General features: G+C 44.5%; 1 protein-coding gene across 1 annotated transcript in view; it reads left to right on the top strand.

Annotated features, from left to right (window-relative positions):
• The window catches only part of LOC126248492 (uncharacterized), a 571,346-nt gene that overhangs the window by 515,256 nt on the left and 39,308 nt on the right, over nt 1-16,782 (top strand). The window contains exon 5 of the mRNA XM_049949523.1: nt 9,933-10,097. Within this exon, the coding sequence (XP_049805480.1) occupies nt 9,933-10,097 (165 nt within the window). The remainder of the gene's footprint in view (nt 1-9,932; nt 10,098-16,782) is intronic.

Genomic DNA, 16,782 nt, shown 5'->3' with positions numbered 1-16,782 from the left:
CGATGTGGAAAGTCTGTCGCTGCTGTAAGTGATAAGGCTAGTAACAATTGTCATGAAGAATGTTCCACATCGTCGCCTCGCTTATCCTGCACTGGCGGGCCAACTGACTGGTACTGACACAGCGGTCGCCTTCCACAGTGTTAGTCACATTTTCCTCCAAGTCTGGTGTCCAGACATATCGGGTACGTCCTTCATGATTTTCTGCTTCCTGAAACCTCCCTGTCCCCGAAAAACGGGGGAACACTTTTGCAGACATTGACCGCTGTGATTGTTGTCGGCGGGGATACGTCTCCTGATATAACCTTGCTTCCCGTTGCCATTTACTTTTCCGTAAGTAAACATGTCGGGCAAGCTCTGGATTCGAATACGGAACCATTGCGTACAACGCTGTATCACATCGACTACAAGGTTAGTCAGCAAGAGAAGTGAACCGGGCGCAACGTGACCAATTACTGTGGCAGGAGAGGTCGCTAGGGCATGACGTATAAGGAACAGTACCACCCTCCAGGAGGAAACCATGCGTACTGTAACTGTGGCTGCATGGTACAGCGCGTATTAGACTGCAGTCCCTGTAGCAAATTATGATTGAATAAATGGTCTCTAGTATGGCAGCCATACATCTCTGGACATAAGTTCATTAGACTCTTTTTTTTTTTTTTTTTTTGTTCGGTATCTTCTCATCGATAAATCCCTAGAGTTTGTACATGTTGGATAAAATCAGTTTGTATATCTCGTGTGTGGACTGGCAAGTGGTTAGAAGCAGTTGTCTGGTAACGATGCGAATATACACTGCCTGACAAAAAAGTGAAGCACCCAGCAGGGGAAGAGGAAACGAAATAAAACCTCGTTTCCAGACGGCATGTGATCTTATTTCAGTGTTTACAAAATAATCAAATGTACAAAAAACTTGTCAATATGAGCCCACTTACCAGTATGACGTCACACACCCTCTGGCATGAATGCACGCACTTTACCTGTTGGGAAGGGTGGCATGTAGCCGTTGCACTTCTCCCAGAGAAAGTTGGCCCACAACTGGGGTAGCTGTTCCTTGATATGCTGGATACTGTCACTGGAATAGATTTTACGTCTGAGCTAGTCTCACACATTTTCTGACGGGGACTTATCTGGCGCTCTTGCTGGCCACAACAGTACCTCAGCATCTTGCAGGCAGTTCATAGAGCACGTGCCGTTTGTGGACGAGCATTGCCGTGTTGAAAAACGACTCCACGATGCTGTAGCATGAGAAGTAACACATGACAGGGCAGGATTCCTTTGACGTGCCGTTGAGCTGTCGGAGTTCCCTGTCACCACCAGCCGTGAGATGAAGTCATCCTCGACGGCTCCCCACTCCAGTGCCAGGAGTAACATGTCTATGCCTCTCCAAAACGTTTGATGAGCGGGACCTCTCTTCAAGTCGATGGCCATCTGGGATACTGCACGCCGCGTGCAGTGTCCGCGAGGTTTGTTCTTAGCATAAGTTAATTTAAGTAGCGTGTCAGTCTAGGGACCGATGACCTCAGCGGTTTCGTCCCTTGGGAATTCACACACATTTGAACATTTTTTTGGATAACGCAGAACCGCGATTCTTCGCTAACATAACGCGACGCTTTCATCAGCAGTAAGTGCCCGCCAAACTAAACTGTATGTATTGTGGGGCTACAGTAGCCTGCGCATGAGACGGTAATTCCTTACTCCTGAAGCTGCTTATCTCCGACCAATAGTGCGGGATGATTACTTGTTCTCGGACGACTGGCCCAGATGTGAAGGGGATTACGACGTGCTTAGTGCACAAGACTGTGGTCCTCCCTTGTGGAGATCAGACGTGGTCGACTGCAACCTTGACGACGAGTTTGCGTGCACTCACTTGCTTATGCGGTCCAACAAAAGGCCACTGTCACATCCGAATGCCGCTTAAATCTGGATATTTCACGATTCGACCAATCGGCCAAATGGAGACTCAGAGTGAGTCACCTTTCCGGCTCTGTCATGTGACGATAACGCTGTCTCGCACGAGTGCACGATATCTGATGCCGTTCACGCCCCGTATACACCCTACCATGCCTTGCAAGAACATTAAACACGAACAACACTAATGCACTGTGGTGGCCGTTCTCCCTATCACAGAGAATTGTACCTCTAATCAGTGAAGTGCCCGCCAATGTTCTGCATGTGCATGAAGTGGCATTGACATCTGACCATATCTTGTGGGTGCTTCACCTTTTGGTCAGGCAGTGTAACTTCCCAAGACTGTCTCATCACCGGTGAGTTACATAGTTTTCCTTGTCCTGTTGTATATTCGGAGTATTCTCTTGCTTAGCGTGCCTTTGAATGACACACTGATATGCCTCAATCTAGCGGCCCGATTTTTAATCTAAGACCACCGCTATATGGTACTTTAACGAAGGTAGAAATAGAATTCTAGTAGAATAACAGCGAAAAAGTTGATACTGACTGTTGCGTAGAAAAATTGGGTTTGATACCAGTATTGTCAGTGACATTCTAAGGAAGAACAAATAAAATAAACGGCCTTTATTCAATTTGAAAAAAGTTTGTCCACGGAAAAAAAGGAATCAAAATGAAAAAATGAAGTTTGTCAAACAGAAAGAATGCATTCATGATAAAGGAAGGAATTCAGGGTTTAACGTCTCAACGACGACGAGACCATTAAAGATCGACCAAAAGCTTGGACTGGGAAAGGAAATGATGCGTGGTGATTGTGGTAAGAGTTTTATAACTCCTCATTAATACAAGAATGACTCTTTCCATTTTCATAACCAGCGGTGTTTCGGTAGTATTTTATCATCGGTAGCAGCCGTTTTACATTCACTGCTGTTAGAAGCCTCCTCCAGACTTTTGCACTGCGCTTTTCAGCTACGCGCTTCCGTGTTGGCCGTGCATATTTTATAATGCCATCCATCCACCCACCCATCTTCCGTTAGGTCGGCGTCTCCGTCTTCTCATATTTCTTGGAGCCCAGGAAAGCACTTCAATATTTTTTCGGCCGTTTATTCGCCTTGCTGCTAGCCACGACCCCTCCATTTTAGTTTCATTAAAATCACAGTTACGTCTTTCATTACGTATTTTCGCCTGATCTATATATTTATTTTACTTTCCTCCCTAATAATTACCATAATGCACCTCTGTTTTTCTTGAATAATTCGGAAACTACAGTCTCTAGCGAAAACGTATCACAGTTCACAATTTAGCTAAATTAAGTCTCTTAAAAAAAGTTCCTGTTCATTTTTTTTCTGTAGGACTAACAGTTTGGGTGTAGCAAGCGAGAGGATATGAAAATCGTGCAAATAGTTCAAATGGCTCTAAGCACTATGGAACTTAACATCTGAGGTCATCAGTCCCCTAGACTTAGAACTACTTAAACCTAACTAACCTAAGTACCTCACACACATCCATGCCCGAGGCAGGATTCGAACCTGTGACCGTAGCAGCAGCGCGGTTCCGGACTGAAGCGCCTTGAACCACTCGGCCACAGTGGCCGGCGAAAATCTTGCACATGGTATTTGAAGGCTTTGCAGGTTGGATAAAACCGAACAGTAGAGGGAACTGTCATCCTGTATATTCGTCAGCACACTAAGGAATGCGCATGAATTACCACTATGAGAACCAAAGATTTTGAAAAAGCCGTTGAATCCAATTCAACGACACCTATACTTACAGCACTTTGGAAACAGATCATTGATTCAATGAAGGTAACTTGAACAGAGGAAGGGAAATTAGGGTTTACAGTCCTGTCGATGACAGTCGTTGGAGTCAAAACACCAATTTTAATTGGAGCGGGGGCGAGAGAATCAGCCGTGACCTTTGCAAGAAACCACACTGACATTTGCTTTAGTCGATTCATCGAAATCACAGAAAATCTAAATCTGGATGACCAGATATGGATTTGAACCGTCGTCTCCCCAAACACGAGTCCAGTGTCTTCAGGTAGCCTCAATCAGTGCTTGTCTCTCAAGAGCTGATAGCATAGATTTGATTGAAACTGAATTAAGAGCAGTCTCTGAATCTTAGAGTCTCAGACAATGTTAACTCATGGTGATTGCCCTATTATATACACTGGCTGCTTAAATAAGTTAAGCACCCAGAAAACCTGGTCTGATGTCCATGACACGTACCCATCATACGCGAGTATGATGGGTACATGTCATTAGAGATGCCGTTCTCTATCGCAAGTAGAACTTCAACCAGATTATGTCAGTGTTGTTCGTGTTTAATGCCGTTATCAGACTTGGTAGGGAATATAAAGGGCGTGAACAGCGTCATATGTTGAATGATCACTGAAGGACACGGATATGTCACATACTCGTGCGAGGCAGTGTTATCAGCGAGCGGCAGCTTGAAAGAGGCCTCATTGTGTGTCTCCATTTGGCCAGCTGTTCAAATCGTGGAATATTAGGCCGTGGCCCGACGTTGGACAGCATGGGAAAGTGAAGTCAGAAATACTCGTCGTCACGGTTCAGATCGACCACGTCTGACATCCGCAATGGAGGATCGCCGTATTGTTTACCAAGCAGCTCGTAACCTCTTAGTATCTGCGCCAGTCATCCGAGGTCAAGTAATGGACTCTCGCCACATTCTGTCGCTCCACACAATTGGTCGGAGATAAGTAGCTAGAGGAATAGAGATTTAGCGTCTCACGCGTAGGCTGCTGTTAATATCATAAAACAAACGGCTGAATTTGCAGTTGTGACATGACTGGAAAGCATGTACTGCTGATGAATGGCACCGTGTTCTGTTCAACGATTGATCCCATTTCTGCAGTACCCCAAATGACCATCGTCAACGAGTATGGCAGCGACCTGGAGAGAGAGAGAGAGAGAGAGAGAGAGAGAGAGAGAGAGAGAGAGATAGCTCATTCTTCAAATTCTTTGGAGAGGCACTGCGGTGTTACTCCTGGCGTCTTGGAGTGGAGAGCCGTTGGGGATGACTTCATCTCACGGCCGGTGGTGAGTGAGAGAAATCTGACGGCTCAACGTTACGTCACAGACACCCTGCGCTGTCGTATGTTAGTTTTAATGTGACAGCTTCCTGGCGCTATTCTTAAACAGGATAGTGCTCACCCACACATGGTACGTGCTCTGTGAAATGTGTTTGATGAGAGATCCTCGTGGCCTGGAGGCTCCCCCGATCTGTTCCCAACAGAAAACACGTGGGATCAGCAAAGACGTAAAATCCGTCCCAGTGCCAGTATCCGAGATATCGAGGACCAGTCACAACAGTTGCGGGACAACGTGCCTCAGTACAGGATACAGTGGTTTTTACGTCCTTCCGAAACGTATCATTGCATGCATCCAGACCAGAATGAGTGCACGTCATACTGATACTTGGGCTCATGCTGCCAGGTTCTTCGTGAATGTGACTCGATTTTGTAACCATCGAAATAACACCACATAACCTTTCAACAAGTGAAGTTTAATATACTCCCCTCCCCCCCATTCTTAGTAGTTCACTTTTTGTGTAAGGCAGAGAAATTTCGTTCACTAATTATGCTGTATCCACTTATGCTGCTAGCTTGTATCTTTATCCTATTAAAAATCTAATCTTTTTCTGAATGCGATTAGTGACAGCTTTAGCGAATATGTTGTACGTATCGGAAAGGAAGCTGACTGGTCAACAGTTTTCTTTATTTTTCTCTGTCCTCATTCTTATCAAGGAGAATAATCAAAGCATTGATCTGGACTTGGGCAACTGTCTTACTCCGCAAGCATTCCGTAAAAAGTTTTGCAAGTGAACTTCTGGCAGATTAAAACTATACGCCAAGCTGAAACTCGAACCCGAGACCTTTGCCTTTCGAGGGCAAGTGCTCTACCAATTTTTTTTTTTTTCATTTTGTGCGATATAGATCGTTGCATTTAGTCTGGGCGGGCGTCACAAGACATCCATTGAAGTTGATCGTTGATTCCTTGACTCAGTTTTTTTTATTACAGAGAGCACGCAGCTCTCTGACCAAACACGCTGAGCTACCGTGCTGGCAACCAACTGAGCTACCTGAGCACGACTCACGACCCCTCCTCTCATCCGAGCTACAGCCAGTGCTCCATTTGAGAAGATACTTGCGGAAGTAAAGCTTTGGGATGAGGTCGCGAGTCGTGCTTGATGCCATTACACTTACCCGCGAAAGACAAAGGTCCCAGGTGCAAGACTCTCTTCGGCACTAATTTTAAATCTATCAGGAAGTTTCAAATCAGCGCGCACTCTGCTGCAGAGTGAAAATTAATTCTGGAAATTTGCAAGTGACTTCCGTGTTGCTCTGTCTCCAAATTTAACTATTTCTACCGAAACACCCATTTCTCCTTGCGTTTTCTCTTTCGTCATATCTCAGATTTTTCAAATACCTCCCCTGGTAATACGTCAGTAACGTCACTAAGTCTGTTACTGGCTATCTGTCTGTCTCAGTAATGTCTTGAACTATAAAAAATATTTCAATAAATCTTTGAACGCTTGGGAAATTTTCTCTCCGTTTTTAGCTACATTGGCATCCGTGAAAAATATCTACTAAAGGTAAACTTATCTTATTAAATTTTGGTTATAGCTTGTTACAATCTGTGGTGGAAATATATGAATCAGTTCGTATAGTTCAGTGTAGTGTGTCATATCACTGTTATCATTTGCTTGAAACTTTTATCTTCTGCTTACCAGACGCTGCAGCTTATTTGCAATTTTCTTTTCTATCGCTCTCTTTATGACTGCACCATCATTTGGTATTTGCCTACGTACCTTTTATAAATAATTACCCCTTTCCTTCAGGTATACACAACTTCATATTCGAAGATGCTGTTTCTTCCCATCTTTCTTTGTATCTGTTTTTACGCTGTATCTGAATAATCTATGATAACATCCTGTTCAGTTCCTGTACAGACTAATCGGTGTGTGGTTTTGTTACTGAATATGAGAATGTACGCATGGTTAGGTACACGTTTCATAGTATTAATGGTAGATGTGAACATTCTGCATAGCTTTCTTTGTATACTACGGTTTTCCTACTTTCATATAAAAGAATTGTTTCTAGTCATCAGTAGTGGTCACCGTTACCATTTGAACCCTAACCAACCGAAACGAAAAGCATTTCGAAATTCTTTGAGCACTGAAACTTCCTGGCAGATTAAAACTGTGTGCCGGACCGAGACTCGAACTCGGGACCTTTGCCTTTCGCGGGCAAGTGCTCTGCCATCTGAGCCACCCAAGCACGACTCACGTCCCGTCCTCACAGCTTTACTTCTGCCAATACTTCGTCTCCTACCTTCCAAACTTAACAGAAGCTCTCCTGCGAACCCGGTGGTAGAGCACTTGCCCGCGAAAGGCAAAGGTCCCGAGTTCGAGTCTCGGTCTGGCACACAGTTTTAATCTGCCAGGAAGTTTCATATCAGCGCACACTCCGCTGCAGAGTGAAAATCTCATTCTGGGCCTCTTTGAGCATTCATTTGAGTTATCATATTTCGATCTTTTAGGTTTATTTTTTATTTTCGTTGTTTAAGATATGTTGGAAGCAATTATTTTATTTCCTGACAGAGATTTTAGTGTACTCCAAACTAAAGGCTAGAACTAAAAGCTTTCTTGGCAGACATGCAGAGCTAAGGTTAAGGCGGTTACGGTTAATTGCTACTAACCTCAGATTTCACACTCTCATGCTAACAGTGGCAGCGTATTAAAACACTAAAATACACCGTCCAGTCACATTAATGTGACCAAGGTCGCAGTGCGGACCGGTGCTAGACGGAGATTCTGGAGATTCTGGAAGATACCGACAGGGATGTGGAGCCATGCCGACTCCATTGCCGTGGCCAGCTGCACCAGCTTTCTCGGTTGAGGATCGATGGCGCGAACAACCCGATCGAGGCGGTCCCACAGATTCTCGATTTAGTTTAACTCCAGGGAGTTTGGTGGTCAGGGCAGTACGGTAGACTCAATCTGGTGCAGTTCGAACAACGCATGTACACTGAGAGCTGTGTGACAAAGTTGCATTGTCCTGCTGGTAGATGCCGTCGTTCACAGGAGCAACAAAATGCATGCAGGGGTAGACATGGTCCCAAAGGATAGATGCATACTTGCGTTGATCCATTTGGCCTTACAGACTGACGAGTTTTTCCAGAGAATGCCATGAAAACATTCTTCAGTTTCTAACGCTCACTCCTCCGACCTGGATGTTTGCAACAGTCATCTGTCTTATGGAGCATAAAACTTGATTCATCTGTAAAGGCAACTTGTCGCCACTCACTGGACGTCCAGTTGCGATACTGGCGTGTAAATTACTGAGCGATGTGGCGCAGTGGTTAGCACACTGGACTCGCATTCGGGAGGACGACGGTTCAATCCCTCGTCCGGCCATCCGGATTTAGGTTTTCCGTGATTTCCCTAAATTGCTCCAGGCAAATGCCGGGATGGTTCCCTTGAAAGGGCACGGCCGGCTTCCTTCCCCGTCCTTCCCTAATCCGATGAGACCGATGACCTCGCAGTTTGGTCTCTTCCCCCAAACAACCCCGACCCCTTAACTACAAGAAGAAGACAAGACTTCGGCGTGTAAATTCCAACCTTCGTCGCCGATGAACAGCAGTTATCATGGGTGCATGAACCAGGCGCCTGCTGTGGGGGCCGATATGCAGCAACGTTCACTGAACGGTCGTTGAGGAGATTCTGTTGGTAAGCCCTTGGTTCATCTGGGCGGTCAGCTGCTCAACATTTGCACGTCTATTCGCCCGTACACATCTCCGCAGCCGTCGCTTCTTTCACCCTTGTCATCTATGGCCCGTGGTGCACTAGTGTCCTCGGTGCTGGTTTTGGAAAGCGCCATTTTGTCTTGCACGATATACCGGGTGATCAAAAAGTCAGTATAAATTTGAAAACTTAATAAACCACGGAATAATGTAGATAGAGAGGTAAAAATTGACACACATGCTTGGAATGACATGGGGTTTTATTAGAACTGAAAAAAAAAACAAAGTATTGCTAGACGCGTAAAAAATCTCTTGCGCGCGTCGTTTGGTGATGATCGTGTGCTCAGCCGCCACTTTCGTCATGCTTGGCCTTCCAGGTCCCCAAACCTCAGTCCGTGCGATTATTGGCTTTGGGGTTACCTGAAGTCGCAAGTGTATCGTGATCGACCGACATCTCTAGGGATGCTGAAAGACAACATCCGACGCCAATGCCTCACCGTAACTCCGGACGTGCTTTACAGTGCTGTTCACAACATTATTCCTCGACTACAGCTATTGTTGAGGAATGATGGTGGACATATTGAACATTTCCTGTAAAGAACATCATCTTTGCTTTGTCTTACTTTGTTATGCTAATTATTGCTATTCTGATCAGATGAAGAGCCATCTGTCGGACATTTGTGAACTTTTGTATTTTGTTGGTTCTAATAAAACCCATGTCATTCCAAGCATGTGTGTCAATTTGTACCTCTCTATCTACATTATTCTGTGATTCATTCAGTTTTCAAATTTATAATGACTTTTTGATCACTCGGTACTTCAACACTGCAGCACGCGAACAGCTTACAAACGTAACCGTTTCCGAAATACTTCCGCCTTCGGTCCAGAAGCCAATTATCATGCCATTTTGGGCGTCAGATAAACCGCTCTGTTTCCGCACTACAACGACGACTGCCCTGTTTCCGACGTCCCCCACCCCCTCCCCCGACACACTTTATATACTCTCCACTGCTAGTGCTACCACCTGCCGTTTGAGAGTGTCACTGCACTTTTACGTCGAACGTAGGTGGTGGTCACGTTAATGTTACTGGACCGTGTATAAGCAAGTCTAAAATCAGACGTCTGCACATTGACTCTCTGTGAATGAGAGTACGATTTCAGTTTACAAAAACCGAATGTGAACCGTGCCGAATGACACCGGTATACAGAAGCACTCTGATACTGTTGGTGCTCAGAAGTATTTAATTAGTGTCCTGCCGTTTTCAGGAGGAGCTGTTCGTGCGGATGGCGCGAGAACGCGCTGAGCAGCTGAAGACGCTGTCTGCGCAGCTGATACTATTCGAGTCGCGACTCTGTCGCAAGCAGAAGGACCTGGGCAATCTCCTAGCCCAGAGGGACACCATCATTTCCAGGCAGCAACGAACCATACAGGTAAGACTGCAAACGCTGTGCTGCTCGCTGCTTATGTACTTGTAGGCCCAGAAGTCGTCTTGTACGGTATTGAATGTAAACATGTCTACAGGGTGGTGCAAAAGGGAGAAAAAGAGTTATTGGAATGGGTAGTAATTGGGAATTGAGATGCTGATGATGCGCTCCCCACCGCCAGGTGTGTGATTTTGTAGTCGTGGTGTGAAACATAGCTGTTGTGCCGTTGGCCATTTCTACCCAACCAACGACGCCATTTTTCATGTGCAACAGCTCTATTATTTCCAGGTCAGTATTGCGTACAGTGGAGCGAACGTTATTGGTTGGTATCATTTCACACAGCTAGATCAGTTACGAAGAGAAATTAAGCTGGCCGCACGACCAGCACTCTATAGTTCGCTGCAAAGTATTCTGTGCGAGCCTAAGTCCCATCTGTACATAATCTTATTTGACTGGTAAGACGGCCTTTAAGGGCAGATGGACGACCCTCCACAGTGTGACGTATCCACACTTCATTACATAATGTGGGGAGGTTCGGGAGAATCTAAAAAAAATCATACATAGTCTGATCAACACGTAAAACCGCCTTCTCTCCCCTCACCAACTAAATGCAAGTGATTAAAATGACTTCCACCGCCAAGATGTCAGCTAGCTAACTTAGTCGTTCGCGCTCGCACTAACGTATGAACCTGGATACAAAAAAAAGTTTTGAGAGGGAGGACGGGGGGGGGGGGGGGGGGGGGTTGGATAACCCAGCCTCGGTATTTGATTATAACCCATAAAAACGCATTGTATTTTTTATTTAACAGCACGAACACTCACGGACATTAGTCATAACGTTCCCGTCCGACCAAGTGAAAAGTCACGTGTACATTGCGATAAGGAAATACGGCAGGCTGCAGCTGAGGAAGGCAGCAAACTCCTGCCTCATCCGAGGCCTACGAGCCGGCCGGAGTGGCCGTGCGGTTCTAGGCGCTACAGTCTGGAGCCGAGCGACTGCTACGGTCGCAGGTTCGAATCCTGCCTCGGGCAAGGATCTGTGTGATTTCCTTAGGTTCGTTAGGTTTAATTAGTTCTATGTTCTAGGCGACTGATGACCTCAGAAGTTAAGTCGCATAGTGCTCAGAGCCAGCTCGAGGCCTACGAGAAAGACAGACCGCGACGCGTACGTCACGAAGGTAGGCCTGCGCTCGCTACGTTTCTACACCTGTTAACTCGTAACTAGATGTGTAAGTATAAACGAGAATTGCATTTTCTACTGGAATCCGATATTATGGAGTCTTACTGTTATTAGTCCTACAATGATCAGAAGTCCATAGGCCTACTAACAATTTGTTACAGGTGTACTGGGGTACAATAAAATTAAAATCATGCCAAAATGATTATCAGTTGGATAAGGCACCACTTCTTGTATGAAATGAGGACTTTTAACCAAAGGAGACTAAATGCTATCCCGCGTCCGGCCATCCTGATTTAGGTTTTCCGTGATTTCCCTAAATCGCTCCAGGCAAATGCCGGGATGGTTCCTTTCAAAGGGCACGGCCGACTTCCTTCCCTAATCCGAACAAACCGATGACCTCGCTGTCTGGTCTCCTTTCCCAAAACAACCAACCAACCAACTAAATGCTATAAACAAGCCGTTACACCACTTATATCGAGTACTGATTTTATATTAAATTTTGTTGTAGTACTGTTAATTAGTAAGACTTCATAACAGCAGATTCCAGCAGAAGATGCAATTCTCGTTAGTACGTACACGCCCACCTGCAAGTTAACAGGTTTAGAAATGCATTTTGTCTGCTGAGCTGAGCGAGCGAGGAAGTTCAGACCTACCTTCGTAACGTAGGCGCCGCGGCCTGTCTTTCTCGTGGGCCTCGTGCCTCATCATAGTGACGTCACGTGATTTGTGCTTCCATAGCGTACTCGCGTTACTCTCAACCCTTTTAGTCCCAGCGATAAATAAAAATTAATTTTAAAATTTTTTGCAAAATTGATCTTTATCATCATAGTAAGAAACAAATACAAGAAGACATTGGCAAAAAGTAAACAATCAATTAAAGTTGTTGTCTCACTTTGGAACCACTGGGACATACAGTTTTCAACCACCCATCATTTCATGAGTTGTATTTGAAAGCAGTTTAGCAATGTTGCTGCACACAATCCCACATTTCGAAACTTCCACAGCTCATAAAACAAAATATTATAGTTGTAGATAACAATCAAAAATGGGCCTAAAATTTAAGAAATTCATCTCCAAATTACATATTGTTCTAGTCGTTTCATTTCGAAACTACTCATAACAGCAGTAGTACAAACTCAAATTTACGTTACAATAACTTTAGATTACTTACTTTAAGGATCAGTTCTGTTCTCAACATGATCACAATATTAAAAAAATACGCATGCCATAATCTCTTACAGTCGCGTAGCACTATTTCGCGCAGACTGCTTCTCTAAACGCTGTACGTGACTGCTATAATGCCCTACACTCATAGACTTACCTCAGTGTAGCAATAAACGTCCCTATCTTGCAAGAGCATCGGTAGTTTCATGCGAAAGGCCCTAACACTTAAAAAAAAAGTAACAAAATGGTGGTTTCAGGCAGGAATCACTGGTACTCGAAGGGTTAAAGCGCTTTTAGAAAGATGTGAGGCGTTTGTGACAATGTATGTTTATTCATTTAATCTATCTAGGTTACACCGAAGGCATTCTCACTAACGACGTCTTTGTGCAGAATATTTGATACGAGCAAAATTTCTTGTGCGCCATCTTTCATGCGGTTTTTGCTTGAAACAAGCTTTAGCAGAAATCTAAACTAGGAGTATCTGTGGGGACTTAAAACGGAAATAGGTAAGTAGAAATTGAGCACTCACTACCGATGGCACGTCAAACACTAACAATACCTATCAATAAAATATCAACAATGTTATAGTGCTTGTTTTAAGTCATTCTGGCGGTGAAGCATGTTTTTACAAAAGAATATTCAGGCGTATTCTCCAACACTGTTTATTCTAGCTTTTGAATAGCTGTAAAATCTGCGTGGATGAATTACACGTCAATATTAATAAAGTCAAAGAATCGCAATAGGTACTTCTTCCCTTCATATCCCGCGTGCTCCGGCAGCTTGTGAAATAAAATCGCCCGACGAATATTAGACGAGCGTCTACACTTCGTAATGGAAAGACGCACTATATTGCACTATTCCACCCCATCACAACCACCGCCTCCACCTTCCAGACGGCCCCACCCCCACCCCCAACCTACACCCAACTCACGGTGGCAGCGACCCGTATGACGACTTGTCACGTCATGGAATCTGAGTTATTTAAGTACCTCTTGCAACGCCTCGTCACAGTGAAAGCTAAACGCTCGGTGTTATTCTGCCCTTATTGCGTGAATGGTAGGAAAGAACAATGAGTATTAACCAAGCTCCTTTCATTAAAACAGCTACACGCATATGTTCTTTCGAATCATAATGACCTGACTGGTATTTAAAGGATTATCGTAAATTACTAAAAGTTATTATGATTTAAAATATGTTCTATTTGCTCATTTGCGGTTAAATTTATGCCAAGATTATATAGTTTCAAAAGTATTTCCACCAACTTTTCCCACGGTACTCTTGTAGGTACTCTTGTAGGTACTCTTGTAGGTACTCTTGTAGGTACTCTTGTAGGTACTCTTGTAGGTACTCTTGTAGGTACTCTTGTAGGTACTCTTGTAGGTACTCTTGTAGGTACTCTTGTAGGTACTCTTGTAGGTACTCTTGTATGTGCTAACCTGTCGTTTCCTATATGCACTCTTCGAGCAGAATTTTAATGGTGCCCTAACGCACGTGAGATGCATCAAAATTGATTCTGTGACATTACGGTAGGAAAAATGACTGACCTGTTTCTGGATCCTATAGACTCTTTGTTGTTCACCATACTATTTGTACACATAAGCCCGCATCTCGTGGTCGTGCGGTAGCGTTCTCGCTTCCCACGCCCGGGTTCCCGGGTTCGATTCCCGGCGGGGTCAGGGATTTTCTCTGCCTCGTGATGGCTGGGTGTTGTGTGCTGTCCTTAGGTTAGTTAGGTTTAAGTAGTTCTAAGTTCTAGGGGACTTATGACCACAGCAGTTGAGTCCCATAGTGCTCAGAGCCATTTGAACCATTTTTGTACACATAAGTAATTAATGAAAAATCAATATAGTCTCCGCGTGTAATTTGACCTAATTCTTCTCTGTCCCCATAAACCTTTTGATTGTCAATATCAGTCATTTCCACCACAATCCTCTCTCAGTATTATCGTCGATAAGAGCTTGAAAGGAGAATTTTATATCACTTACTCCGGATATTGCATACCTAGTTCGACTAGGGATCAATTTTATAACGTTTGCACTGAATGCTCTTCTAGTTTGCGGAAAATGTTCTAAGTTCTAAAAGATACTTTTGTCTCTTGACTGAACCTTTCACACCGGTTGCACGTTTCCACGTGAAGCATCAGTACCTGAGGTGTGTTCTGTTCCAGATATAGGATAAATTCTATCGTCATTGGTTTGATTTTCTTCTTTAGAAATATTCTCATCACTGTCAGATGCATTTACTGCGTCCAACTGCTCGTCAGAAAGCAAAATTTTCGTTATGATAACAACACAGAAGATACTAATTTAGATACATGAACTGCGTCCGCACCAAATAGACGATGAAACATTACTGGTAGCGATAACGTCTTGGTAATTTGAGAGTAAGAAACGACATGCAGTGTTACGTAACTTCACACATTTCAACAAAGGCCTGCATTAGTATAGAGAAACCATAATGGATGTATCTCAGACACACAGAAATAAAGTTTTACTGCTGATATTTGTACATGCTGTGAATTTTGAAACAACTGTCATACAGATCCAAGCGACAGAACTGTAACAAATTAAGTTATAATGAAGGGAGAAACTTTTTTTTTTTTCTTCATCTGAGCCTCAATACATGTAAAATGTATAGAAAAACAGTCATTAAATTTCGAACGTTGGGGTGTAAATATAAAAACTTAACGGAAGAAATAGCTCCTATCTGGGTCATATTCACCCCCGAAGATAATAGCGACGTTAACTCAGAAATTTTTTCGAGGTAGTAATGTCCTAATCTCGCGAACGCCGGAAATTTATTTCGTTCATTTACTTTCAACAACTGCACACAGTACCACACCAGAATATTCAGTTACCTTGTCGCTAAAATATGGAAGTCTGTGTGGGTGATAAGCAACGCGGTCTGTCGATATTCTATATAAGTAACGTCTGGAAGGTGTTACGCTTACAGTGCTGTCGGAGTACAGTAGCTATTTTTAGCAGCCGCCTACGAGAAACCAGGGATGTAGCGAACCGGCGGCAAGCTTTTGCACGCGGGCGTACACACACACACACACACACACACACACACACACACACACACACACACACAGTAAGGCCAGCAAGATCAGCTCAAGGTCCACCTTTCACTGCTGGCACGCGACGACCGAAGTGCAGCCAGAGGGGACGCGCCGAACTTGGTCCTGAGACGGAGGAAGGTAGCACGCTGCACTTCCAAGCGGCATCTTGACGCACAACCCATTGTGCTACACGCAATGCTTTTTTACGGTCGTACAGCGTGCGGAGAGCAGTTGTCAAATAGGGACGCGTTCCAAGAGAGCGGTTTTGTCATAAGTATCAACAGTCGCTGGCGTTCCGTCATTTAGGCCATGAGCGTAGGGGACAATTCTGGAAAAAAATGGTTCAAATGGCCCTGAGCACTATGGGACTTAACTTCTGTGGTCGTCAGTCCCCTAGAACTTAGAACTACTTAAACCTAAGGATATCACATACATCCATGCCCGATGCAGGATTCGAACCTGCGACCGTAGCGGTCGCGCGGTTCCAGACTGAAGCGCCTAGAACCGCTTCGCCACTTCGGCCGGCGAAAACTTAGTGGATATTCTAATGTGTTAATGCAGAACCGATTAACTGTGGAAAAAAATTGGTGCCAATTTAGGCCATCATGTGCAAATATTGTGTTGTGAATGCAAGAAAGAGACTATAGAAACGTTTCCGCATGTAATGGATTAGGAATGGGACTTGAACAGAAAAGGTCAAGCATGTGACAAAGGCATGTTGATGATTTTATTAACTGCCGCTTACACAGTTTGTTCAATAAGATCACCAGTAACGTCGACGAGATGCTGCATCCGTAAAACGACTTGATCAACTGTTGATCGCAGCAGTTCCGGTGGAATCTGAGTAACGTGTCCCTGTATATTGACCTTCAGATTAGGAAAAGGCCTAACAAAAGAGTCTTAGGTATACGCGTTCTTTTAGATATCCCCAGAGCCAAAACTAATATGGATTCGAATCACGTGATCTTTCACGCCATGCATCTGACAAACCTTTGTTTTGAAGGTTACATTAAACAGATTTTTCACTAGTCGAACAACATAAGATGTTGCCCCGTCTTGCATGAAAACAGTGGTTTCCACACAGCAGCGCTCTTACATGTTGTACAAGGGGGTCTCGATAACGTGCAGACGTCACGCTAAGCCGCGCGGACTTAGGCGTCTTGTCACGGTTCGAGCGGCTCCCCCCCGGCGGAGGCTCGAGTCCTCCCTCGGGCATGGGTGTGCGTGTGTTGTCCTAAGCGTAAGTTAGTTTAGTGTGTAAGCCTAGGGACGGATGACCTCAGCAG

This window comes from Schistocerca nitens, chromosome 3 (assembly GCF_023898315.1).
Source record: "Schistocerca nitens isolate TAMUIC-IGC-003100 chromosome 3, iqSchNite1.1, whole genome shotgun sequence".
Classification (NCBI taxonomy): domain Eukaryota; kingdom Metazoa; phylum Arthropoda; class Insecta; order Orthoptera; family Acrididae; genus Schistocerca; species Schistocerca nitens.
The sequence above is the reverse complement of the archived record's forward strand: the minus strand, read 5'-3'. Positions and strand labels throughout refer to the sequence as shown.